Source organism: Capronia epimyces, assembly GCF_000585565.1.
Source record: "Capronia epimyces CBS 606.96 chromosome Unknown aczIQ-supercont1.3, whole genome shotgun sequence".
In the NCBI taxonomy this organism is placed as follows: domain Eukaryota; kingdom Fungi; phylum Ascomycota; class Eurotiomycetes; order Chaetothyriales; family Herpotrichiellaceae; genus Capronia; species Capronia epimyces.
In genome coordinates, this window is record NW_006912906.1 from 930,012 (window position 1) to 956,519 (window position 26,508).

At 54.7% G+C, this 26,508-nt stretch overlaps 10 protein-coding genes across 10 annotated transcripts; 3 read left to right on the forward strand and 7 right to left on the reverse strand.

The window, feature by feature from the left end:
- Positions 1 to 1,422: 1,422 nt before the first annotated feature.
- Positions 1,423 to 4,197, forward strand: A1O3_03595 (uncharacterized protein; the record flags this gene model as incomplete). Its single annotated transcript, XM_007733731.1, has 2 exons — positions 1,423 to 1,567; positions 1,709 to 4,197. 2 exons carry the CDS (start codon positions 1,423 to 1,425, stop codon positions 4,195 to 4,197), a joined length of 2,634 nt encoding a protein of 877 aa, XP_007731921.1.
- A 664-nt stretch (positions 4,198 to 4,861) lies between these two features.
- On the reverse strand, positions 4,862 to 6,320 carry A1O3_03596 (uncharacterized protein; the record flags this gene model as incomplete). The annotated part of the gene is made up of 2 exons (XM_007733732.1): positions 4,862 to 5,167; positions 5,601 to 6,320. 2 exons carry the CDS (start codon positions 6,318 to 6,320, stop codon positions 4,862 to 4,864), a joined length of 1,026 nt encoding a protein of 341 aa, XP_007731922.1.
- Positions 6,321 to 7,515: 1,195 nt separating this feature from the next.
- Positions 7,516 to 8,793, reverse strand: A1O3_03597 (uncharacterized protein; the record flags this gene model as incomplete). Its single annotated transcript, XM_007733733.1, has 1 exon — positions 7,516 to 8,793. One exon carries the CDS (start codon positions 8,791 to 8,793, stop codon positions 7,516 to 7,518), a length of 1,278 nt encoding a protein of 425 aa, XP_007731923.1.
- A 909-nt stretch (positions 8,794 to 9,702) lies between these two features.
- Positions 9,703 to 10,701, forward strand: A1O3_03598 (uncharacterized protein; the record flags this gene model as incomplete). Its single annotated transcript, XM_007733734.1, has 1 exon — positions 9,703 to 10,701. One exon carries the CDS (start codon positions 9,703 to 9,705, stop codon positions 10,699 to 10,701), a length of 999 nt encoding a protein of 332 aa, XP_007731924.1.
- A 493-nt stretch (positions 10,702 to 11,194) lies between these two features.
- A1O3_03599 (uncharacterized protein) lies at positions 11,195 to 11,923 on the reverse strand (the record flags this gene model as incomplete). Its single annotated transcript, XM_007733735.1, has 1 exon — positions 11,195 to 11,923. The coding sequence occupies one exon, from the start codon at positions 11,921 to 11,923 to the stop codon at positions 11,195 to 11,197; it is 729 nt and encodes a 242-aa protein (XP_007731925.1).
- A 1,496-nt stretch (positions 11,924 to 13,419) lies between these two features.
- Positions 13,420 to 16,042, reverse strand: A1O3_03600 (uncharacterized protein; the record flags this gene model as incomplete). Its single annotated transcript, XM_007733736.1, has 2 exons — positions 13,420 to 15,627; positions 15,674 to 16,042. The coding sequence occupies 2 exons, from the start codon at positions 16,040 to 16,042 to the stop codon at positions 13,420 to 13,422; spliced, it is 2,577 nt and encodes an 858-aa protein (XP_007731926.1).
- A 1,088-nt stretch (positions 16,043 to 17,130) lies between these two features.
- On the reverse strand, positions 17,131 to 19,343 carry A1O3_03601 (acetolactate synthase I/II/III large subunit; the record flags this gene model as incomplete). Its single annotated transcript, XM_007733737.1, has 3 exons — positions 17,131 to 17,180; positions 17,232 to 19,090; positions 19,153 to 19,343. The coding sequence occupies 3 exons, from the start codon at positions 19,341 to 19,343 to the stop codon at positions 17,131 to 17,133; spliced, it is 2,100 nt and encodes a 699-aa protein (XP_007731927.1).
- A 670-nt stretch (positions 19,344 to 20,013) lies between these two features.
- Positions 20,014 to 21,195, reverse strand: A1O3_03602 (allantoicase; the record flags this gene model as incomplete). The annotated part of the gene is made up of 1 exon (XM_007733738.1): positions 20,014 to 21,195. The coding sequence occupies one exon, from the start codon at positions 21,193 to 21,195 to the stop codon at positions 20,014 to 20,016; it is 1,182 nt and encodes a 393-aa protein (XP_007731928.1).
- Positions 21,196 to 21,917: 722 nt separating this feature from the next.
- A1O3_03603 (uncharacterized protein) lies at positions 21,918 to 22,663 on the forward strand (the record flags this gene model as incomplete). Its single annotated transcript, XM_007733739.1, has 2 exons — positions 21,918 to 21,924; positions 21,993 to 22,663. The coding sequence occupies 2 exons, from the start codon at positions 21,918 to 21,920 to the stop codon at positions 22,661 to 22,663; spliced, it is 678 nt and encodes a 225-aa protein (XP_007731929.1).
- Positions 22,664 to 24,596: 1,933 nt separating this feature from the next.
- A1O3_03604 (uncharacterized protein) lies at positions 24,597 to 26,228 on the reverse strand (the record flags this gene model as incomplete). Its single annotated transcript, XM_007733740.1, has 1 exon — positions 24,597 to 26,228. The coding sequence occupies one exon, from the start codon at positions 26,226 to 26,228 to the stop codon at positions 24,597 to 24,599; it is 1,632 nt and encodes a 543-aa protein (XP_007731930.1).
- Between the last annotated feature and the right edge of the window lie 280 nt (positions 26,229 to 26,508).

Genomic DNA, 26,508 nt, shown 5'->3' on the forward strand with positions numbered 1-26,508 from the left:
TACTAGATTGGTGCCTAGCACCTGCCTACAGATAACAGATAACAGCGGTCGTGGGCCCTAAGGCGCCGCTTTTGGCCTCCTCCGCACCTGGACGCGCAGCACAGCGCAGCGCGGCGCAGCGCAGCCTCAGGCCCGCCAATATCGCAATCTCACGCAGCCTCAGCCTGTAGGTTTGAATATTAGGTACGTAAGGTATGATTACGGAGTACCTATGCCATACATACAGACTAGGAAAAGACTCGTGTGAGTCGACGGCTGGCTTGAATCATCTTATCATCTTTTCACCTTTTCTCCCACCGGCAATGGCTCGCTCGCCACCATCTCATCAAACGAAGCCTAAGCCTCAGGAGCCGGAGCCCCTGTTTGAGCATGCTGTATTTGACGTGACTGGGTGTGGAATCGACTGCATCATCTCCGTAATAATAATACTACGTACTACGTACTCCATACTACCTTACGTACTCCGTAATACTAATTCTTCTCCTCTTGTCTGGCCTTTCCTTCCAACCATCCATCTATCCAGTCAATAAGGTCCCCTGTCCACTGCCAGTATCTACTACTCTCTGATCCCTGGCTTTCCCCTGGCCGCCCCTGGAATTTAGCGAGATATCAATGCCTCTTTTGAGTCAGTCGGCGATGCTCCAGCACCGATCTGGCAATTGTCTGCAGCCACGCCACAGGCCGCCGCTGATTGCCTGCTCGATCCGCGCGCTTCGAGCGTCCACCGGTGGACCGCGGCCGTTATCTCCCAATCTACCAATCTACCAAACTACCAGTCTACCGCACCATGTTCTTTCGAGGATAGTACTCCGTCCTAGGTCCTCCGTCCTTACTCCGTCCTGCGTTGCAGCATGCCGCAAGCCACAAGATATGGATGGTAGATACCAGATACCAGCTACCAGCTCTGGCTCTCGACACTGTACTCCGTACTACGTACACGCGGCTCCTATACCCATGCCCATACCCAATGCGACCCCTGGACCGAGGGTGGATCTCTCCCCTCGAAACCTTGCTGCTCAACGCTTGTTCCAGTACCAACCACGTACCCTCGCAGACCCTTTGACCTTGAACCCTTGACCCTTGTCCCTTGACCTTGGACCTTGGAGCACTGAGCACTGAGCAGCCGGGAGCACATGTCGCGTCGTGTGCAGTGTGCACGGTGGGTGGCGATCGATCATGGCCACTGCCAGGGCACGCACACTCAAACACGAAACTAGCTGTGAACGACGTCCTCTGTAGTCATACACACAACACTCCCCTGTTCATCTGGCCGGGCATGAGTTGTGTACAGTTACAGTATTAAGCTGAGATGCCCTGATCCATCCCAGTCCTGTTTTGCCTTGCCCTCTCTATCTTCTCATCGCTGGCTCATGGCCATCCTGCCGACGGTTGCCTCATGTTTCCGCCGCTCTCTCGTGCCGTATGCGTTCCATCTGGGTGGCCTTAGCGAGCCTCGGAACCATCTTTGTGTCTGCGTCTGCTCGACAAATCCCAATCACCCTCCAGCCATGTCCATGTGTTCGAGTCAGTGCATCGAGCTCCTCGTATCTGGCCGCCACGCCCACAGGTATGTACAGAACAGAAATCAGGAAACAAGAAACAGGAAACCCACTGGTCCCAGCCAGAGACAAGAAACAAGAAACCAGAGACCAGAGACAAGAGACAAGAAACAAGAGACCATGGTAGCTGACCCCAGACCTTTTACTAGCCACCGCGGCCGTGGTCGACGGCCGGCTCTTCCACGAATGCTTGCAATCCATCCCCATCGACACCCGCGCCGCCCTCGACCTTCTGCACGCCTTGGAGCCATACATTGAACTCCAGTCGACCTTGGCATATCTGGCCCATCCACCGCCCGACTATGCCTATCCCGCCGTCGACATCATCGCCTCTCTGCACGCCCTGGCCGGCAATGTGACGGCTGGACGGTATGCGGCCGAGTATGAGTTCCAGACCGACCTGTTGCGCCTCTTTCTGTCCGCCCGGGACGGTCACTTCTCCTTCATTCCCGACCTCTTTGGCGTGGGGGCGTTCAAGATCCCTCATGCCGCGTTGGTCTCGCTTTCGCACCCGTCGCATGCCGCTGGTCGAGATTCGCCTCGAGTCTATTTGAGGTCGGATGTGCTCGACACCACGCCTGACGGCTTCGTCTTGCGGGAGAGTGAGTGGGAGACGGAATGGGAGAGGGCAACGGATCCTGCTGGCCTAAAGGACTCGCGTCCCCCCTCACATGTGGTCAGCGTCAACGGCATCCCCGCCCTCGACTACCTGACCGCACGAACCGACGAACTTCCCTTCCACGACCGCGACGCTGCCTACAACTTCCTCTTCTTCGAGAGTGCGCATCTGGTGCAATTCGGCTCCAGCGCGGCGGATGGTGGCTATACCGATGGCTATGGCGATGGCCATGGCGCATTCGTCAACCCGGTCTTCTATCCTGGCTCACACACCACCCTGGGCTTTTCCAACGGCTCCATCATCAGTATTCCCACCGTCGCCGAGATCTATGCCAGTTTCGACAATGTCACTGACGGACTCACTGCATACACCCGGTTCTGTGTGCGAGACAGACCGGAGGACTCGGCCCCTTTACAGCCAGCCATCGATACGTCACCAGCATCAGCACCAGCATCAGCACCAGCATCAGCACCAGCTCCATCCTCTCATTTCTATCCCTCGCCCGTCGTCGCCGACGCCGGAAATCATGTCGCAGGCTATTTCCTCGGCGACACCGACACCGACACCAACGCCATGAACGACACCGCCGTACTGTCGATCCTCAGCTTCGATGCACAGACCGACCCGACCGGGTTCCAAGCCACCGTCGCCACGTTTCTCGAAAGATGCAAAGCTCAAGGCAAAACCAAATTGATCATCGACGTTTTCGCCAACGGAGGCGGCATTGTCGAGTTGGGACTCGACCTGTTCGCACAGTTATTCCCCAACTTGCAACCCATCTCCCACGCCAACATGCGCGCATCCCCGGTTCTCGACAGTCTCGGCCAGGCGGTGTCTCGACTTGGGGTCGGACTCGTCGACGCTCAGTTCGGGTCGGGAGATCCATTCGACGTCCGCTCGGCCTTACAGCCCGACGACTCGCCCTGGTCGAACTGGACTCATATGTACGGGCCAGTGTCGGCTTCCACTTCCACTTCCCCTGCCAACACTGATGGTGACGGTCGAGATCGAGCCCATTGGCCCGCAATTCCAGAATCCAACATCACGTCACCAGTCGCAACCACAGAGATGTTCAAGTTCACGAATGTCTTCCGACCTGATCCTGCTCTGTCCGCACCGCCGGGCTTTCACATGACGCTCTCCGCGTCCAACGTCAACACCACCTCGCCCGTCTTCGATCCGGAGAATATCGTTCTTCTGACCGACGGCTACTGCGCGTCCACATGTGCCATCTTTGCCGAAATCCTACACACCCAGACTGCGGGCCGCGTTCGATCGGTTGTCGTCGGCGGCCGACCTCTCATTACCGAGCTGAATGGGGGGGAAGCTTATGAGCATGGCAATGACCGAGACCACGACCGAGTCAAAGATGAAAGTGACGTGAATGACTACTCGCAACCTGCTCGTCCGCCGCCGCCGCCGCCCATGCAGGCTCTCGGCACAACCAAAGGCCGCGCATTCTGGTCGTTCAGCTCTATCTTGTCGACCGCCCAGACTGCTGCGAGGGGGGGAATGAGAATGGGCGTGCAAGTGGGAGTGCAAGCGAGAGCGGAAGTGGGAGTGCAAGCAAGAGCGGAAGTGGAAAGGCAAGTGAATGGGGAGGAGGAGAAGGAGAAGGAGAAGGAGGGAAAGGAAGACTATACAGATGCAGATGCAGATGCACATCTCCATCTCGACCATAAACCCAGCCTGTCGCCACTCCCACCCGCACTCGCCTTCTCACTCGCTCGATTCTCCGACCTCCCACTCCGACGGACATTCCAGCCCGACGTGGCTGGGGTCAATGGGATGAATCACATCCGGGTCAACAATGACAACGGGAATGGGGATGGGGATGACGATCAAGACGACAAAACCAAACCCGCCCCAACCCCCGTCCAGTTCCTTCGCGAACACGCGGAATTTCGCCTCTTCTTCACGCCGGACATGCTGCTCAGCCAGCAGCGGGTGTGGGAGCGGGTTGCTGATGTGGTTTTTGGGAAAAGCGACGTTCAGGGGGTGAGTGAGGGAAGGGAGTGAAAGGGAGGGAAAGTGAGATGCGACATGCGAGATAGGAGATACAAGATGCGAGATACAATGACTGAATGAATGAACGAATGATTAAACCCTCTAGGGTGACACACTCAGACATTGAATCAATAAACCCCCTAAGTGACACACTCAGGTCGGCCCTAGGTACATATATACTACATACATGCCCAGTACTCCTGTAACGTGATATTAGATTAGGCTGCTGGGCTGTTATACCGAGTCTAGATAGATACCTGTAGGTAGGGACGTACTATACCTACCTACCTACCTTTCTTGACCAATTTGGCATGGTGATGGTACTATACTGTGTATATGGGTTCTACTTGATCCTCTGATTGACTCTTTACTATGACCACGACCCTGACCACGACCTTGATCCTGTCAAAGGTTGAAATGTTCCATGTTCTCCATCAAAGGATCGCAGGCGGAGCGCATACTAGATAGTATAGGGTAGCCTAAACCAGCCTTCTGGCTAAAGGACAAGGCTGGGAATGCCTAAGTTTGACAGATCCTGACTCTGATCCTGACCGCAACCACATCTTCTCGAGCCGGCAGTCTCGTCCAGTCTCTTCCAGTCTCCTCCATCTCGTCCATCTCCTCCAGTCTCGTTCAGTTTAGTCATCCCATAGCAAAGCAACCCAACTACGTAGTGTCAAGCAAACGGCCCCGTAACCCCATCGCACCAATCCACCAATTTCTTCGCATTGCCTCCCTCGCTGGCCGCCTCGACCAACAGATCTTTCCGCAGACGATTGTCCTTCCGGCCCCAAGGGACGATGTAGGCGCCTTGGTCGGACTTGAGCGTCAGGTCGGGCGACAAGCCGGCAAACAGCTCGGTGTAGGCGCCGTAGACGGTGGGATAGAGCAGGACGTTGTGTACCAGCCAGCCCATCCAGGCGGGCCAGTTGCTGTCGGTGTGGCGTTGCAGTTCGGACCTGAGGTTTCCGGGGTTGTAGCACTAAAGGGAGTTCGACGTGTTAGATACAGGAGCATTCGACGGCGTGTTAGAAAGGGACATTCGACAGCGTGTTGAGTTAGATAAAGGAGCATTCGACAGCGTGTTAGATCAAAGAGCATTCGACAGCGCGTTAGATACCACTATATAACATGCTTGCTTGTCGGTGGGTAACGGGTAGAGGGCGCCTTGGCCGTGTGTGAAATACACACCCCTGTGTGCGTTTCACCCGTTATCTTGTCGGTGCAGGTGGTGATGTCGACATCGACATTGATGGGGGATCTGATTAAGGAAAAGAATGGGAGATAATGTACGGGTGTGGATGGGAGAGGCAGATGGCATAGGGGTAGCATAGAGCTGGTAGTTTTAACGCAGAGCTGGTGGTTTAACGTAGAGCTGGTAGTTGTAACAGACTCGCCCGGGGCACTGTACTTACATTATGCAACACACCATCAGTCTCGCCAAACCGCCTGGCAAACTCCCGGGCAAAAAACCAATTGGCAGCCTTACTGACGCCATAGATGGACTGGTGGCTGACGCCGTCGTCGAGCGTATCCTGACCGTCGTTGCCCTCGGTCTGGTCCTTTTTCCACGCCACGCCGCCCTTGGGACTGTAGAGCACGACCGCCAGACTGCCGGCCCAACTCACGCGGACCGAGCCAGCCGGTTCGGCCTCGGCGGTTCGTTTGAGCAACGGCAACAACAGCTTCGTGAACAGGTACGGCCCGAGCACGTTGGTCTGGTAGGTCAGGTCGAGGCCCTGGGCGCCCTTGGAGCCCGCCGGCGGGAACATGACGCCGGCGTTGTTGTTGAGCCAGTGCAGCTTGGTCTCGCGGGCCAGGAAGTCGTCGGCGCTGGCTTTGATGCTGCTCAGGTCCGACAGGTCCAGGTGCAGGTACTCCAGCTGGCCGGTCGAGGTCGGGTGGTCCTGGCGGATCTGGTCGATGGCCGCGCGGGCCTTGGATTCCGTCCGCGCCGCCACGTAGACTTTGCCGTTGTGTCCGTACAGGATGCTGGCCAGCTGGTAGCCGATTCCCGTGTTGGCGCCCGTGATCAGGAAGACTTTGCCGCTTTGGTCGGGTAGGTTCTTTTCCGTGAGCTTGGGCGCTGGGAGGCGGAAAGACTGTGAGTAGAATGCGCCGAGACGGTAGAACATGCTGGCTTTGTTATCGGAGACGGTGTTGAATGTGACAAGGGATGAGTGAGATAGAAGACCGCTTGGATGAGTGAGTGTTTCTATTGGGTTGGTATGGTTTGATTCGAATTGTAGTATATTGTTCTGTAGAATAAGTAGTGTAGTGTACTGTAGTGTAGTGTAGAGTAGTGTTCAGTGTGGTTTAATGGATAAAGAGAGAGCAGACAAGCAAATCCAACCCAATGTATAGGCACTGTCGGGTGGCGTATGTAGACGAGATGAAGATGTTTTAGCTTAGCGGAGGCCAGGTCAATTCGAACTTAGCAGTACTCCTCAATGTGTTCTCCGTACTATTACTTCTCAGCTCGACTTGCAGCAGCATGCCAGATCCAAGGTTCATATATCCGTATATCCGTCCGTACTACGCGGACATTGTTGGCGCTTGCTTTGCCACCCCAGCAGTGAGTGACCCGTGCGGCATCAAGCACGCACGCAAACACTCCGTATTCGGACATAGACCTTTTCGCAGAGAATATCTGCCTGGCCCTTCCTCTGGACGCTGCAATTGGCCGCGGCTTGCGACGAGGGCGAGTTTGAGGGCAAGGGAGAGGTGATGCGATGCCGGTGACTGAGGTGATTGATATGTGCAATTACGGAGTCAGCAGGTATCAACCCCCAGCCGGTCAGTGCCTTGCAGTAGCGTCGAGCTTGGTGGTGAGCTTAGGGAAACCAGTAGACGAGTAGGCGAGCAGTGATGCGGTGCTGTGATTGGGCTGGACGCGCCAGGCTGGCTTCGTGGAGCCCGCCGCCTCATGCAGCAGTCCGGGGTTTACGGAGCAAAGCCAGCAACATGCATGAATTCAGTCGCCGCAGCCAGAGTTTTCAACGTGGTTCTGGTCCTGATCGATTCTAGCGTCGGGGACTCTCCGGAGCCAGAGACAGGCCGTCGAGATTCTGTAGCTGTGTCCTCTGTCTGCGCCGCGGATGAGTACGGCCGTAGTGGTGCGGCGTAGATGGCATAGCCAGAGCCGGCGGACAGAGGACGGATACTCCATACAGAGTACATACATACCACGATGGCGGACCACTTGGGTTGTAGTTTGTGTGTATCCGTATATAGAGCTGGCAAACGCAACGTTGAATCAGCTGATAAGCTGTCCTTCGCCGCGGCTAAAGTCATGAAACATCATGACGGTCGACACTCGACTTGGCCAATTCAAGCCAAAACCAACGTCTGACCAACGTCCATCAACCCAATCTCCTCGCCCCATGACAAACCCGCCTCTTCAGCAGCCTGCCTCCAATGGCGCGGCGGGGTGCGCACGTCCTCATATTGCGCCGACAACCCTCCTCGCACCGTGCCCCAATGCATGCCGATGGACTTCTTGCTGCGGATGTCGTGGTGGATGCGGATCGAGTCCCAGGAGTTGGCGTGCACGTTGGACATGAACTGCCGCGGTTCACAGAGCCCGATGGGCAACAGTGCCAGGTCGAAGGGCCCGAGCCGCTCGCCGATCTGCTTGAATGCAGGACATGTCGGCCGCTCGTCTTCTTCTTCGTGCGATAGGCCTGCAGAAGGGATGCTGCGGTAGGCCGTGTCTCCTGCAAAATACACTTTCTTGCCCGGTACACCTTCGCTTCCACCACGCTCGTGGTCGCGGTCCTGGATGGCATAGGAACACCATAGATCGTGGTTGCGGTCAAAGATGCTTCGGGAGGAGAAGTGCTGCGTCGGCGTACATGTAATTTGGACCTTTGCTGGTGTTGGTGTTGTAGTTCCTGCTTCGTTTCCAGCATGAGCTTCAGCTCCTACAGCCTCAGCCTCAGCCTCGACCTCGACCTCGACTCTATCCCACCAGTCGAGCTCCGTAATACACGACGGGTCAATGCCACAAGCCGAAATCAACCAGCGAGCGTTATGCAATCCGGCCAGAAAATGGACATGCGGTTTCCGTCTGGCCCAGATCGCCGTCAGCGTGTGCGCGTCGGCGTGGTCGTAGTGATTGTGACTGATCAAGACCAGATCAATTTCCACCGACTCCAATAGTTCGTCTAGAGAACAAGGAGTCGGGGTGTACCGTTTCGGTCCGGCCCAATGCACGGGCGACGTGCGGTCGGAAAAGACGGGGTCACACAGAATATTGACGCCTCGCCGGCGCGCTCCCTCTTCAACTTCGTCCGCACTGGCAGTGGCTGTTTGCACGAGGAAACTGGCATGGCCGAACCACGTCACTTTCAATCCAGGCGCAGGCCCGCCCTTGCCCTTCAACTGGGCAAAATCTATCTTCCGCACCGGCACCAGTTCCGACCGCTCTGGGACGGGGACGAACGCAGGTCGGTGCCGCGCAAATCGAACCTTGAGGATGTCCAGTACTCCGCCATGAGCCTCATCGAACGATGGCCATGGATTCCTGAAGCCACTGGGAGGATTGCCGATGTGATGCGCCCTGGGCTCGTCGGTGGGCAAAGAGGGCAGCCGATGGACGACAACCATTTTGACAGGTACCACCAGTGCCAGTACCAGTACCAGTACAAGCACCAGTCGAGTAGTATCAGGCTAGGTGCAACACAGTTCCAGTATGAGTACTCTGTAGATGCGGGCTGGGCCTGCCAGACTGGGCAGTCGGAGCGATGTTCCTCCGTCGAAGTCGAGGAGAGCGGCTCGGAGTGGACCGTAGTGCACGGATAGTGTAGAAGATAGATGGGTTCGATGGTGGATAGAATGATTGTAAGTACTCCGTACTCTGTAGTGCATCGCGGCGGCCATAAGGACATGACATATGGGTGACAGTCTGTGTACTGTACAAACTGCACAAGTGCGGGTGGTGACTTCATGACTTCGCAGCCTGGACTGCGCCTGCGCTCAGCACTTCACCCACATGCATATACTACTGTACCTCCGCCTCGATACACCTAGATTATATCCTCCGTACTGTGTGGTCCAGACGAGGCTCTCCTTCTCCTTCTCCTCGCGGGAGGACTCCTCCAATGACTGGACCGATCCAGCCGAGTTCGGGCAAAGACTGTACAAGTTGTTTCTTGTGCACAAGGCTAGATGGGATGTGATGTCCAGTATCCGGTTTCGGTGTACAGAGTACGGAGTACAGACGACATCATCGATGCAACCACTTACGTGTCCACCAAACCAACAACCACTTAGCCTGACCTGGCTGCCAACAATATGGAGAGAGAGAGAAATGATGATTCCCCCCCTTTGAGTAGGGAATGTGTTGTAGCTAACCTCCCACCACCACGGCTGTGTTCGCTGGCCAACTTGCACTTGCACCATACTGAACAGCTGCGCTCGCTGGCCAACTTCAGCGGTATTGAACAAAACAGACCAAGACCAAGGCTGAACCCAACACAGCAGAACAGAACAGAATAACCTCCGCCAAACATCAACATGACTTCTCTCCCTCCTCTCATCGCTCTCGAAGAACACTTCTTCTCTCAGGCCATGCTCGCCGGCTCGACCGACACCTACTCGGAGCAGCTGAAACACATCCCTGGGCTGGCCGACAAGCTGGCTGACGTGGGCGAGCTACGACTACAAAGCATGGACGCCGGACAGGTGTCGTTTCAAATAGTGTCGCACGCGCCCGGCGCCCTGTCTCCCACCCAATGCCGGTCGGCTAACGACCAGCTCGCGCAGGCTGTACAGGACCAGCCGGACCGGTTCGCCGGCTTCGCGGTGCTGCCTGTCTCGCACCCGGCGCAGTGCGCCGACGAACTGACACGGTGCGTCCGAGAGCTAAAGTTCGTGGGCGCCTTGATCGACAACCACGCCGCCGACGGCTCCTACTTTGACGGCGACGCGTACCTGCCGCTGTTCCAGACCGCCGAGCAGCTCGACGTGCCCGTCTACCTGCACCCGACCTGGCCAACCGATGCCGCCACGGCCGCCCTGTACACGGGCAACTTCTCACCCGCGGCGTCCCGATCCATCGGCTCGTCCGCGCTGGGCTGGCACGCCGACGTCGCCACGCACGTGCTACGCCTTTTCGCCGCCGGCCTGTTCGACCGCCTGCCCCGGCTCAAGATCATCGTCGGCCACATGGGCGAGATGCTACCGTTCATGCTGGACCGCATCGCCGCCCTTTCGCCCCGCTGGGGTCCGCGCGTCCACAGCTTCCGACACGTCTGGGATACAAACATCTACATCACCACCAGCGGCAACTGGAGCGTCGATCCCATGGCCTGTATTCTGCGCAACACCAAGATCGACCATGTCTTGTATAGCGTCGACTATCCCTTTGCCAAGAACGAGGATGGCTTGGTCTTTATGCAGAATCTGCAGCAGAGCGGCCTCGTCACCCCCGAGCAGTTGGACATGATTGCCTACAAGAATGCAGAGACCTTGCTCAACGTCAAGGCAAGCAAACGCTGGACTTCTAGCGTGTGAGGTTGCAAATTCCAAGATAGCCATTATCTCCAAATACAAACATGCCATTTATGGAGGGGAAAGAACTCGGAATTTGGTCTTTAGGGAAGCGAAGCCGTAGAGTATGTCGAGGACTGGGAAGTCATTCATCCGGCACAGCGGGAGATCCCTTGATACTATCCGAGTACGGAGAATAGTCGAGTAAATCGCCACTGATTCTGACATCCGTCCTGAGCCGTCCGATCTTTATGTGTAGAGACACCCTGGCTGGTATTCTTCCATCCAATTTAATCCGTTTCTTCCACACGAGACATGCACAAACATGACCATGACTACTCGCAACAGAGCAATAGCATAAGCTAGCACATGGGTACCAACCCGGGGATATCCCTTCCAACTCCTTCGCTGAAAAAATCATCTCACACGTCCCGTCTCAAGCTTTTCTTTTTCTTTCTTTCAAGTCAGACCATTTTGGGCTGCGGATACCAGTAGTCCAGTCCAGTCCGGTTCAGTGTCATCGTCTGGAGACCTTCCTCATCGGTCGACTTCCACCTCCAAACTCGGCTGGATCAACCGTCCGATAACCGCTGCGCCCACTGTGTTTCCTGGCCGGCCGTTCGGGCGAATGCTCTTCGATGACTTCGACTATATCTTCTTCCTCGACACTTGGCGACAGATGCTCTTCGACCACGACCCTCTCCTCTACCACCCGTTCTCGGTGCGGACTGCTCACTTCTGTCATGGCCTGGCTGCGACTGCGACTGCGCCGCGGAGAGCGTCGGCGGTGATGGATAACCTCCTCCTCGACGACTGTTTCTCGGTTACCGTAGCCTGACAGCCGGTAAGCCGAAAGGATAATGTACAGGATCAGGACAAAGCCGGCAATCGAGCCGAGTATGATGCCCACAATGGCACCGGGCGCCGGGCCGTTGTTCAAACCGGCGTATGTGGTGGGAATGGCTAGGATCGCATTTTGACGTTTCGAGAGGCTGGAGGGAGCGATCAGGATGGGGTGAATGACTTCCGAGACTGGCGAACGTGATGTGAGCACGCCGTCTGTAAGCGTTCGTTTGGAAAGGTTGATCGTGCCCCGGATGATCAGGGCGAACAAGGATGCAAGTGGGGTCTTCTTGGAGGATGTAGACCGTGATGATAAAGTCTGGAGGGTGGAAGATACTGATCGATAGATGACGGGGGTAAAGTGCTCGCCTGAGGCACTGCGGACTGAAATGGCCGGTGCCATCTGGGCGCCCAGTTAGATGTTGGCTCAACGGTTGACTGATCGTAGGGTCACGAAGTTCGTCCCAGGAAAGGGTTCGTTCTGTTGTAAATAGGAGCAGGTCCGTGTCTGAGGCGGGCGACGGCGCGTTCCGTTGTGGATGAACACGGTCCGTGCTTCTCTTCGCGGTGTACTTTTGGATCCTTCTCTTACTGTTGGCCTGTGTTTCTGTTCACTGTGCTGGCGGCACTTTTTTCAATAGACAGACTTGGGATGTCTCCTTTCCCTGCGTCTGTGGTGACTGCACCGGGCTTGAAGAGGATCCGTCGAAGTTCGAGGCACCTCACTTGGTTCTCCCCTGATTGTAGAGCACTTGGTCCGACGGTTCAAGAGGCCTGCAAACCGTGTCTTTGAATCTTCCCTATCTGCCGTCTGTGCCTTGGCCAACGGACTGCCTTTTGAAGGGTGCAGCGCTAACAGTGCATGCGGCTCTGCTCAAGCACGAGGACCTCGGGGGACAGTGCAGACTGAACAAGTAGTCGCACCTCGCACCTCGAACCTTTGGACACTCGACCAGCTATGGTGTGGAAGAGGCCACTGGCAAACCACTCGCTAAGCAGATGTTCAGGGTATATATCTTCAATGTTCAATCGGGATCCGAAACAAACGACGACCGCTCAAGAAAGGTTGGGATGTAGAGAATAGGTCCTAGGAAGTTCGAATCTTGGTTTCGAGGCGGACAAGAGAAGCCACTGGTCAAGTAGGACGGAAGATTGAAGGCTGAAGGTAGTAGTGGTGTTCTCGACTCTCCGTTCCGGTCGGGACAACGAGGGCGAGAAATGGCGATAGATCTTTGGAGAACGAACGACAGGAATAGCGACAAATACAATGCTGAGGAAACGCACCCGAGTACAGAGCACAGGCTTCTTCTGGCCAGAGGGATGAAGAGGAGAGAACAGAAAGAAGAAGGGAGTCGGGAGACAGACGGTGTGAGGGATGCAGCGGTGATGGTAATGCCTGTGTTTCGCATCTCTTGACTTGAAGGTGGAGTGTGGCATCCACCCCCAGCCACGTCAGTCCGGCGCCGCCATCCAGTGCCCACCGTTCTAGTATCCGAACAGCCTATTCAATCCCACTACTAACATACCCCAGCATAATCCTGGTGGTTGGTGTTTGGCCATCTGCTGTAATCCGCATGTTGGCGAAATCACTCATCCCACTCATCTCCGCGCATGGTAAGAAGCCCAGCCTAGTGATTAATTGTTCATCTCGTCATCGTTCCTATGAAATTGTCTCGCAAGCCCTGCTGAATTGCCCTAGTTGCCGATGTATCATGCAACCGCCAGTCGAGATATTCAGATCCTAGCTTCAGCTTCAAGACGACATACTCCATACTCGCATCCGTCCCCTGTACTCCGTACTCCGTCCTCCGTACACAATTTCATCATTCATTTTGATGCTATCGTCGACATCTATCCATCGCCACCAGTCAGCTCTGCCGAGAAAAATGCCCTCCAAGGTCATGGATCTCCCAAATCCCACTTCCGTGTCGTCAGTTTACGCTGCTTCTTGACTGTGCTCGGCGGCGGCGGCGGCGGCAGCTCCTCCATCGCGCTCCGCGTCACACTTGAACTCCTCAACGAGAGCTTTCGAGGAGAAACATCCGACACCTTGAATTCCTCTTCGCTCGTCCTTGCTTTGATCGTCGCGTCGCTGTCCCGCAGTCTCAACGAAGCCAGGAACGGGTTGGTCGCCACGTTACTGTTGGACGTCTCCTGCAACACCAAGCCTTGAACTGGAGACTTCGCTGCTGTTACTCGAGACTTCTTCGACGGACTTCTCATCTGCATCTCCTGCTCCAATGCCCGTAGCTTCGCTCGAAGTGTCTCATTTTCGCGCTCAAGTTCTTCAACCCTAGCCTCGGTCACAGGGTCTTCATGAATGGTGATCTGGGTGGTCTTTTCCAGGATCTCGAGCTTGCCGTCTATGAATTCCTCGCCGCGCATCTTTTCCTGCTCCCACGCCATTCTCCATCTTTCTTTCTCTTCCTCCATCCGTTCCTCCATTTCTGACCAGCATTCTTCTCGCACTTCTTGCTCCATATCAACTAGCTTTTCTTCGGCTGCTTGCAGCTTCAGCTCGGCCTCAGTCCTGTTGATTTCTTCTTCTGCAAGTCTGACGGCCAGAATATGACATTCTTCAGCCAATCGTGCCGCTTCGTTTGTTGCTTGTTCCAATTCTTGGGCGCTGAAATAGTTGTTGTGGAGGTCCTGGGGAGTATTTCGTCCATTCTGCCCTGCTTTCCCTTGTCCTCCACCCCCGAGGATCGCGCTGGTCACGCTGGGGACTCTTGGGACAGTTACCTCTCGAGCTAAGGCTGAATATCTCAGAATCTGACTCGTAGCATTGAAATCTCCCAATGGATCTGCAGTCACAATCATGACAGCTTTTTGAGGTGATCTGTAAGTGGTGGCGTGGTTGGACGAGGGGAAAGAGTTCGAAAACAGTAGCTCTGTAAGCTTACACTGCCTGAAAGGGATGATAGGCTTGCTGCCCTCCTGTTGACAGTCACTCTGAACCTGCAGACACTGACCCAGATACATCAGGCTTTCGTTGATCTTTCCTGCTTCGGCGAGGGTTGATCCGGTAGTTTTCGCGTTTCTTGCACGTTCCGAACCGGCCAAGTCCACAATCGACATGGTCCCTCCGGTCCAGGCTGGCACGACGGGGGCGCCATAGCCTTGCAGCTGAGGTCTCTTCTTGACTTCGATGCAGAAGAAACCGTGACTCCTCGAACTCACACTGTTGCTTCCAGTCCCTGCCACTCTCCTCTCGGTCAAGCCAGTCTCAAGCACCATCATAGCCTCGTCGTAACTTCCGCACACAATCTTGCGAAGTCCTGCGACCACCTTGCGGTCGGATGACATCTCAGTGTTCTTGAATAGAAGTGGTCGACGAAGCAACCCCTTCTGCAGAGCGGCTCCTTGGCGTGTCGACATGGGCGGTGCGTTTGGTGAGGTAGGGTTCGACAGAAGATCGAAAATACGGTCATTATAGACCTCATACATGGAGATAAGGACTGCATACTCCGCGTGAGGGTCGATATCCGTCGAGAATGGCGATACGTCCGGGTATTGCGGGAGTGTGCTCGGTCGTGGTAATAGAGGCCTTCGAACATAATGCGAGGCGGTATCCTTCACAACTTGTAGTTTAGCAGGTGACTTTCGGAGACTTCTCAAACGAGTAAGGAACGGGGCTTTGGACGGAATTCGCCATGGCTCCTTCTCGGGCGAAGGATCTGTTTCAGGGATACTGGGCAGCATTCGTATGGAGGACGGAGTGCCTGTAGAAAGATTTGGGCCATGACTTAACGGTAATGGTGATGCGACTGTGCTTGGGTAGTCTTCCGGTGAACAGGGGAATGAACCGGGAAGTTTATGGGTCTGGTTGCCTACCATCATCGGGGTCTGTGCTCTAGACATCGGTGTCTGAGCTCGTGATAATCTGGCTCGATCGCCATCACCGTACACGGACTCTAGGAAGGTGGTTGCCGACTGGATTCGGGCTTCTGAGGGATCCGCGACTTGGAGAGAGGAAAGGAGTTCGGTGTCTGTTGGCAGATCTGGATGGTGAGGGCGGCGAATCTTCTCTCCTATTGATCTGAACAGAACGTCCAGGGTCATCTGGGTCAGTCCTCGTTGAGACTTGGATCCTAGGATGGTGTGACTCTTGACACAAATCAGCCATGTTCCATGGTGGTCCAGGTGCAACTACCTTTCCGCTCCCAGTGACCCCCAGCGTAGCCACCAAGCCATCTCTTCCAGTTTGCAGGACACTTTGAATTGCATCGGCCGTGCCAGTCTCCTGAAATACGTCTAGCTGTGTAGCCTCCTCTTGGAAGATCTTGGTGAACCCAAATCTCTCAATCGCTCGCTTCCGCGAATCATTCGGCGGTTGAAGTGTGATATGTGTGGGAAAGGTCTTGGTTGGGCCTTCACTCTGGCTGGCTGCCGGACTCGCGGGCTCAACGATCAGCCATGGGTCAAGTTTTTGTTTCGGCATTTGAGGATGAATCGGTGGCCGCAGGCGGAGGTAGACCTGGAATAACGAGGTTTGCGACGGCATTCTGGTTGAATTGTCCATGATGAATGAGACACTGGCCGGCAAGATGGTTCCTCAAGTTTACTTGCAGGTCGGGACGAAGGTCAACGCAGTCGTCGTGCAACAAATGTCAATCTTCTGGTACATGCGCTGCTCACCCGATGGCTTGGCATATGTATGATTCCTGTTTGGGGAAGGTGCTGGTTGGTACGGCAACGGCCCTCCAGCTTGATGCGGGGTTCAGCCTCGTCTCTGCCAGAGTAGCACGTATTCGAGCGTGGTATTACATAAACCTCCGTCAGCAATCATGGTCATCTGAGCGTGTGTCTACAAGGATCCTCGTAAGGCCGAGCACACTTCAGAATGGAAGTAGCAGATCTCAGGGGTTCTCATCGCCCAGGAATCCAGGCAACAGGTCAATCCCCTCAAGTTGATAGTCGGATGCTTGGAGGTGGCAGCTCGAAGCAACCTTGAAAAACGACTCGAGGATAACGAGATATGAGGAATGTTAGTGGGAAGCGCAATGCTAGCACTAGTATTTCGCCGAACCCCCCTCCCCCGACGTTTTGCTCCCTTGGTGTACCCGCGAATCGCAGACTGCAAGCTCTATTAGTAAGGACAAATGGACAGCACTGGCACTAGATGAAAGACTAGGCCTGTGTAGAAGCAGGTCCGACTTGAGCAAGCATGCATGGAATAAACGGTCATGTAACAGGAAGAATCCGCACTCGAACGGCTGTTATTCCGAATTCGATGGTGGCTTCAGCACTTGAACCAACCTCAATGTGTGCTGATCCGACACCCATGCTAGGTAGATTTTATATAGCCAAGGTTTCCCCTCCATCTAGGATGACGGATCAGCCAACACACAACTCCCTCTGCACACAATGGCTGACTTAGGAGCTCTCGTCCATAGGAGAAATAACTTTTCAAAGCACATCGCTGCCCGACTTTTCTGTGAACAACCCTTCCTCAACCAGTCTCCACCTCCCAGCCTTGTCAAGCCCAGGTCGATGAGAATCGACTCTCTGAATACCCCCAAGATTTTTTGTGGTATTGTGAACGCGTACATCGCCTATACAAATCGCTGTGTTTTGGTCTGGAAAAAAAAAATCTCGACTGCTGCAGGCTCAATGACCCGATCTCTGTTTCATGATAGCTCTTCGCTCCTTTTCTTTGGCTATGGTGGGGTCAGCAAACATCAAGACTCATCGGGGAGATTTGAACGTACCTTCGTCATAAACCAAGAATTCATGCAACCCCTTACCAGCAGGGACCATGGGCAATACAGGTACCTTCTTGTCGATGATGACTTCCAACAGCGCCGGACCCTCTCCGCTACCACTAATCAACCACTGTAAACTCTCCTCTACGTCGGCAGGTCTGATGCATCTCCTTGCTGGTACCCCCATGGCGTCGGCAAGTTTGATAAAGTCGGGATTCTGTTGATGGGTATGTGCGAACCGATCCTCGTAGAACAAGCTCTGCCATTGGGTGACCATACCCTGTTCTTCATTGTTCAACACGATCACCTTGACGCCGATCTGGAATTGGTTGGCGGTGCTCAGTTCGGTTAGGGTCATGTTGAACGAGGCATCACCATCGATGTCAATGACGAGCGCATCCGGTCGAGCCACCTTGGCGCCGATCGCCGCTGGGAGGCCGTAGCCCATGGTGCCCAGACCTCCTGAAGTGACTATAGTTCGAGGGTGTCGCCAACGGAAATGCTGAGCAGTCCACATTTGATGCTGGCCCACGCCGGTAGCGATAATGGTTTTCTCCTTCATGCCCGCAGTCATGTCCGAGAGTTTCTCAATCAACTCTTGTGGCTTGATCAGACCATCAGGAGTTCCCCGTTCGAAATTGCTCAGTGGGAATCTCTCCTTCCAGTCCTTGATCTGTGCGAACCACTCCGGTCGGTCCTTGACCACATTGACTTTCGGGAGAAGCTCAGCCAGGTTTGTGGCCACCTCACCCTCAACGGCTTCGGTAGCCTGCACAACTTTGTTGATGTTCTTGGGCATGATTTCAAAATGCACGATACCGCCACGTTTTTCAGCTGCGGCTGCCTTTGCTTCTGGGGCAAATTTGGCGACGTTGAGGGTCACACGGTCATCAAACCGCGCTCCCAAGGCAATGATAAGATCTGCTTCTTGCATGGCCATGTTAGCATACGCCGCACCGTGCATGCCAAGCATATGTAGGGCTTTGGGATCAAGCTCGTCAAATCCACCAAGGCCTTGTAAAGTGGTAGTCACTGGGATGGAAGCCTTGTCGGAGAGCTGCTTCAAGAGCTGGGGCCCTTCACGAGACCCCAAGAGACCTTGCCCAGCGTAGATGACCGGCTTCTTCGACACATTGATGAGGTTAGCTACGCGGGAGAGGGTCCCCTCCAACTGTTTTCTGGAGAGCTCTCTCGCGGCCAGGGTCGCGGCCGATGGGTGGGCAGGAAGGGTTGACTGCATCGGAATGGGTCTCCTGAGGATGCCTGCAGTGACATCTTTGGGCAAATCAACAAGAACAGGACCTGGCCGTCCGGACGTCGCAATCTCGAAAGCCTCGTTTATTCTCTTGGGCAATTCCGCCACGGACTTGACCATCACGTTCCACTTTGTGCAAGCTCTTGAGATTCCAACCACGTCAGCTTCTTGGAAGGCGTCGGTGCCAATGGCAGTGGTCGGGACCTGGCCGCAGAATACGACCATCGGTGTCCCGTCGGACAGGGCGTCCTGCATCGGCGTGATAACGTTGGTGGCACCAGGGCCAGAGGTTACGAGGACGACCCCCGGTTTGCCCGAGGCTCTCGCGTAGCCCTCAGCCATATGTCCGGCACCTTGTTCATGTTTAGGGAGAATGAAATCGAAGTGTTTGGAGTTGTAGATGGCATCGAACACGGGAAGAATGGCACCACCAGGGTAGCCAAAGATATGCTTGACACCTTGCCGTAGCATCATCTCATGGAAGATCTCTCCTCCGCTGAGACCGACGAAGGAGTCGTCAAGCTCAGGCACCTGTCTATTGACCAACGGCGATGGTTCATTCCGACGGAAGTCATTGTTGAACGCAGGACTGGGAATGGGTCTGGTTGATCTGCAAAGGGGTCAATTAGCAAGTGTGCAAGCAAACACAGGATACTTGTGTAGGAGACGTACTGTGCCTGAGCTGCAACAGTCGTGGCAGGTCTTCTTGATTGCTCAGTGGTGGTTTTTTGCGATTTTCGGTACGGCGACAAAGCTGCCGCAGGGGCGGTGGAGGAGAAGGACTGGGAGCACGAGGGTCTCCGTCTGGACAAGGAGCGGATGGCACTGGAGCCAGGGCGCATGGGCATCATTTTCGTCGCCATGTTGTCTTGGGCAAGACAGAAAGACTACAAGAAGATGACTGCAGTCAAGTGAGGGAGGAAGTAATGGGAAGCCGAAGATTGGCGATGACAATTATGAGTCAGTGCTCGTTTCGCGGGCAGGCTTGCTTTGGGTGGTGGTGGTGTAGTGTGGTGACCAGTGCGGCACCCCCGATCACAATCTCTCACCCATTGCCGGCAGCGGAGTCTCAGATTGGCCAGGGAATTTTTTTCTCCCTGGCTGCATTGGCCACCAACCCTGCAGGCCCTTAGGCCTGGTGCGGTCCTGACAAGTAGTCTTTGCGGAGAACCGCCACCCTCCCAAGTTCCAGAGCATCCTTCGGCCGATCTCGCTCTTGGCTGAGGTCTTGACACTCGACAGGGGTCGCTTGCTGTTGCCACAGTTGGCCTACAGCCCACAGACACACCTCGCTTCTGATGCATAAACTAGGCGCTCTGGGGAAGGCATCAATAGGCCAGCCATTGTCAATCTACACATCCACCTACGGAGTACTCTGGCCCGTCATGTCTGTAGAATTAGTTGCCAACAGCTATGCCTCGGGGGAGCGGAACCTTCTGTCTGGCTTTCGAGATCTACATCATGGGTCACAGCGCATGGTTTGCTTTTCGTCGCTACTCTATAGAATGAGCTGTCTGGCACCGCTATGTTGTGCTAAGCTCTTCTCCCGAAGATCCTGAACCGCTTAGCACCACCATCCGGTATGATGGTCAACTTGGCGTGCGTCCATACATGGCCCTCTGGGGGATCAGAAATAGCCAGATCCTGCCCCTCGAAGATATGTTCCGTGTCAGCCTTGCAAGGCTGCTCGCCCTGGACCAACGGCACCCATCCAGCATCATCAGCCTTGGGATCAGGCTCAGTGCCGAGGGCTGCTTTCGCAGCCTCGGTCGACCAGCCCTCCACCTTGACTGCTTGGGGGAAGTTGCCCCGGAAATCCTTGGTGTCGACGACGACCTTCTCGATCTTCCGTCCCTTCAATCCCAACCTGACAATAACCCAGTCTGTGTGGCCCTTTGCCCTGCTACGAGCAGTCTCCCATCCGTCGCCCATGTCTTTCCCGCGTCCGGGCAGGAGCAGGTACGACTTGCCACCGAAGTGCTGGTCGGAGCATTCAATTGCCACCCCGCCGTTCAGCGCGTAAGCGAGGTCTTCTAGAGGCCTCTCGCCCGCAGCTGCACTCGCCGGCAGCGGCGGAGGGGCGACTTGGCCATAGACTCTCAACCGGGCAATGCCACCGTCTGGATATTGTTTCAGCCTCAAATGTGTGAACCCTTTGCCCGTAACTCCAGGCCCAGACACCTTCCAAGCCTGCCGTTGGTTGGGTCCGCACTTCGAGGGTGGTAGGACCTCACTCCAGCCCTGAAAGTCCTCCTTGTCAACCCCGCTGCCGTGTTCTTGTTCTGGAGTGAGAAAACACCCATCCAACCCCGCAAAAGGCGCCTCGTTGCCGTTGAAATACGCAGTGTCGACTTCGACGGCTTCAATCCGCCCCACACATCCCAGCTTGATCACCACCCAGTCAAATTTCTTCGGGTTATGTCTTCTAGTCTCCCATCCGTCGTACCACGCGCCGGTGTGCACAAAGTATCCCGCCCTGCGAATCGGCGGGGTGGGCGTAAGCAGGTTCGCGGCCGAGGCGAAGTATTCGTCGGAGAATGAAACGATCGAGGCCCCGAGGACCGTCGTTGTCAGTGACGTAGAGGAGGAGAACGTCTTGTCAATCAGGGCGGCGGGCACGGGTGTGACGGTCACGTTTGAGTCGGTCGTGGTGGTTGAGGGGACAATTATGTCCACCGCCTTGGAGAGGACTTGTGGCTGTATCTGCACCTCCATTGGAAACGAACGACAGCGGTCTCTTGTAACAAGGGCGTATTCGACAATAATGTGAACGTGGAGTAGAGAGTCTTTCTCTCAACAACGGGAGCGCGCAGGTTGGTGGGAGGAGGGCCGAGAAGTGAAATCACTAAAACTTTTTCGAGACGGAAGGTTTTCTAGCTACTCTTCTCTTCACGAAACAAGTGCTCCAAGCTCTCTGACTGGGAATATCTTTTCTTCATTTTAGGAGCCGACATCCGGCCTATGATCTCTTTGTTATCTATACCGCAGGGCTTGACTGACCACGGAGCCCGCCGATAGTCGAGATCTGCCCCTCTTATTACTGTTCATTATTACGGAGGACTATCGTGTTAGTATCAATTCCTCCCTCGCGTCAGTCCCCGCTCTTAGCACGTGATAGACGTCCTCACGTGCTATGCAGAGTAAGGAGTACGGGTTGTGAACGACAAGCGCCCTAAGGCCTTACCAAGGCTTATAACGACGTCGAAGTGCGTCGACGCGTGTCATACACTTATACGACGTACTTAGTAAGGAATCGAATCGCTTGCGCCGGCACGCAGCAAGAATGTCTTCGTCGACAAACGATGGTTTTGACTCTCTTCTGCTGGAACCATTCAAATCAAAAGCAGGGAAAAATTAGTTTCCGGAGTTACGCTGGAGGTGGAAGAGACGGGCATGTTTTCAAAGTCCGCATTGACAAGGAGCCATACGCGTTGAAGATGGCAAGTTCGAGGAATGAGTTGTGCCTTCGAACACCTACTAACTCTCAAGCAAGTTCCCGTTCGATGATCCAGAATTAAACGTGTCCCGACTCAAGGGACTGCGCCGAAAATACTTCTACGATCCTTTCTTCATCGAATGCCGTGCGAATGGCTCCCTCATTCAACACGGTCTTAACGGCCAGATTACTGCCGCCTGTTATGGTTGGATCGACGTGCCCATTGCTGCAGAAAACCTCGTGGCTAGAAGATTTAACATACACCCGTCTGTATGGAACAAACCGGTTTCGGCCTCCAACCAGAAAGTCCGAGGCATCCTGTTTGAGTGGATTGATGCCCAGCCGCTCTCGGAAGTCCCAATCAGCTCAGATATTGCAGACCAAGTTCGCACGAAAGCCAAGGCGTTGCATAGTGTTGGTATTGTGCACAACAGCCTTGCGGCATCTAACATTCTCGTTCAAGCTCAAGATCCGAACGCGACTGTCCACCTCATCGATTTAGGCTCATCCATCACACTTCCTCATATCCAATTCTCTCTGCAGAAATTAAAAGAAATCCAACAAAAAGAGATCCAGCTTCTAGAATTCGGGTTCAAATTGCTCTCAGAAAACCCCATCAATAGAGGTCTTTGCGTTGCCGACATGTCTACTTTCAGCAAGGCGATTCTGGATGAGTGGCTCGCTGAGTCACAGTTCATAAAACACCTCTGGGCCCCACCACCGCCTACCTGCTGGCAGGGGACATGACCATTTCCCAAAATTCCACTAATTCTGGCCTACAAACGCCTCCAATCTACGTACAGCGCTGTATCGTTCGGCATTGGAACATCCCAGCCCTCTCCACACTTGACTTTTTGTCTTGTGTCTCGGGCGAATCTGGACTGAACCTCCATAGCCACGGGTTGACGACCGTGTTCGATCTGGGAGTTGATGTGACCTGCTACCTCATGAATTAGGAATCGTTTGATATAGTCTGCCTGCGCATGAGAAATGTGCAACAGCAAGACAGCATTAAGGTATTCTGGAGTTCGGCGGCAGGCTGTCCACCGCCATGAGTGTTTTACTTTCGCCTCGATGTCTGCACCGGTGTCCTTTTCAGGTGTCCCAGGGACCCTTGCCACTCCTCCCCTGGCAAACAAGGCTAGTCATCGTAAGGCACACACAGCAAGTCGAGGGGCGCCTCATTCAACGCCATGTCTGTAATGCCCAGGCATCACCTGAGAACCAAAGGGCTGGTTGTCGTGTCAGCGAAACAGGTTCGTCCACTATTCCAGACACGAAGCCGGAAGAACTGATGATCAGGAAGCCACCACACGTCTCATGGCTCCCCTACAACCGATCGTAATAGGTCCAATCACCCTGCAGCGACATTTATGCGATCCTCAGCTACGCCTGCCCCTCTTGCTGCTAACGGCGATGCTGACAGTCTGATGCTGACAGTCTAATGCTGACCTTTTCGGGAGAAGGAGACCCACACGAGTCTATCTGCCAACATGATCAAAGTCCTATCACTCGTAGAAACGCGGCACTTCCTCCCGATGAGCAATGGGATGTCGACGCCGTACATGACAAAAGATATTGCCTTCACCACAGTGAGGTGGAATACCTCGTGATTACGAGAGATTCGTGGTGCCATGTGATGATGTGCCTAGGTCGAGATAGCTTGTAAATCACCGTGGCTCGCTTCAAGTTGATAGAAGGCGGAGGTCGAGCCAATCTTACTGATTTACTGTTTACTGCAATAACTCTGATTGTATCGTATCATATCATATCATATAATTTCCATTTACCAGTCGAAATGAAAAAAGGGGCAACTTGGAAGAGTCCGTCGGAGAAGCTTTGAACGGCAGTCTTCCGTAGCAAGTGCTTGAAGATCATCTATCGTCTATCGTCTATCGTCTATCATTTATCATCTACTTATGTGGTAGATGATTCGCCGCCGCAGACTTGAGTGTCCAAGATGGCTGGGTTCGATCAGCCCTTCTAGTTCGCCGTATTACTGTCTAAACGGTCTTTGGCCCCCGTTGCAATCAACTGTCAGCTGAGACTTCCCCAAGACCATGTGCGTCACATTCTCAAGTCCGTATCCCTGAACCTTTCATACATGTCTCGAATTTCATGGAAGCTGGAGCTGAGCGGGAGATATAGGGGGGTGGGGGGAGGATAAGGGTTGTGTTCCTCAGTCCGCCCCTGAAGATGCCAGCCTCACATTGAGCGGCGGCCCGTAAGAGAGGCAATTGCTCCTGTCTGTGAATCCTCTGGCTTGTCCAAGGATGCGTCGGATACCTGCTTGTTGAAGGACGCGTCAGATCCCAGCTTTTCCAGCAACAAGCAAGGGTCTCCGATGTCTCGAGCTGTTGAAGACACGTCTCTCGGAAGGCGTGCGGCCGATCCATTCTATATGGTGTCCATCTAAGCGCCAATCAAAATGATCTCATGGCTCATCAAAATGCATGAAATGAAATGCTTTTCTTTGGACGCCCGTGCCATGCACCCAACCGTCAGGAATCAACGCGTACGCCGAAGCAAGGTGAGAGAGACGCTGTGAGTTGTGGAGGTCCAACGACTCGCGAATGTGCGCGCCTGTGAGGTGTGAGGCGCAATGCAGCAATTGGTCTCACTGCAAGGCTCGTTGAGGCAGCCATTAGTTTCCTGGAGGAGAGAACAATAATGGGTTAAACTAAACGCCCACTTTCCCACCCTTTTCCCTCTCCTGTTCATCGGCTCTCGCCTCGGTTCTCTCTGCCGTTTTACTGTCAACAGCACGTCTCCATCCCTCCCCCCACACAGTGGTAGCCCAGACGGACACGGCGGATAGGATCAAGAAGCCCGAGGAAATGGTGCTAAACCAACCGACGCCTATGGCCTCGATTGCGGGAAGACAGACCCCAGAGGCGATGGCGGCAAATACGTAGCGGATCATGTAGTTGCCCGCCACGACTTCGGCGGAGCGGCCCTTTGCCTGCATCACATCCAGGCAGTAGGTGTTGAGGCTCGGGAAACAAAAGAGCTGCGAGACGCCTTGGATGAACATGGCGGCCACGGGTAGCGGGATCCCACCGACGTTCTTCTCCACAGACCACCCGTACACGAGCATGCAGGCGGGGATGGCGCCGCCTATAAAGACATAGCACGATCGCAATCTGTCTTCGGGGACCCGTCGATTCTTCTTGCCAATCCACTTCTTCACAATATGGTCGGCCCACCGGCCTCCGACAAAGGTGCCGAGTACGTATCCGCACCCGGGCGCGATGTAAAAGAGACCCGACTGAATAGGCGAGGTGAGATGAAAACGCGGGTTGAGCACATACCGAATAGGCGTCAGAAGGGAGTACTGGTTCCAGACCAGCGAGCTTGAAGCCAGGCCAGCGATGATGAGATTTGGGTAAGAAAAGAGCAGCACAGCCACGCGGAAAGGAGAGATCCAGTGGAGGATGCGAACTACTCGTTCTTTGCGCGAATACTCGCGGAGTTCGTCGATTTTCTTCTCCGGGATGGTTTCGGGCAGAAGCAAGATGACGAGCACAGTCGCCAGGCCGCCCAGTGCTGATTGCAGCCAGAAGATGACTCGCCAGCTGCGGAACGTGACGATGATACCACCGACGAATGGGCCAAACGCCGGGCCGATGAGAGTGCCGGTCAGGAACCAGCCGAGAGCGGTGGCACGGGCCGTCGGCGTGTAGATATCGCCCAGACAGGCGGTTCCGACCGTGAGAAAGGAGGTGCCCTGGTAGGCGGTGAGCATGCGAAAGATGAAGTAAGAAGCCAGATTAGGAGCGAGGGCTGTGCCGATGCTGAAGGCGAAGAACAACGAGGCTGTGGCAATGCATATCAACCGGCGCCCGTAGATTGTGGATAACGGACCCCACAGGCACGGCGAGATCGCCATGAACACCAGATATAGCGCGTTCGACAGGTTGATGATGCTCCCGTTGGTTTTGTATGTGGCTGCTACTTCCGGGATGGCGGCGAGGATGGCCGTCGAGGAGACGGGAGCGAGGAAGCCACATAGGGACAACACACATGTGATGACGAGTTTCCGGCGGTCGCTGAAACGCTCATATTGGGCCGCGTTGGACTCGGTGTAGGAGCTGGCGTGGCTAGGGACGCCTTCAATGTCGTGGGCGGACACTGTCGATTGTACTTGAGAGAGCTCTGATTTGTCGTGGACATGCTCCTTCTGCCCGGCCGTAGGACTTCTTTCAAGATCTAGTAGAACAGGCTCATGGTGGTGAGATTGTACGGAGACGATTTGAGGATCGAAATCGACATGGTCGTCTTCGACAACATCAAGGTGGAGCTCGCCTGTCATGGTCGGATTGTTGGTGGAGAGAGTAGCAACAAACCGTTCATTTCTTTCGAACCTTGGAACGAGCGAGGATGGTCAAACTGCAGCAGTTGAAAGAAGGTGAAGCAAGCCACTTTCGTCTCAGAGACGCCGGTAGCTGGATATATGTAATAGGTAAGTCTCTATATGCAAACTCACCTGAGGAGAACTGTCCCTATCGGGCGCCGGGCGTCGGGTTAAGCGTGCCCTACACGCATTTGCCCATAAATGCCGGCCTGTCCAAGGGCTCCTTATAGGCTTTTTG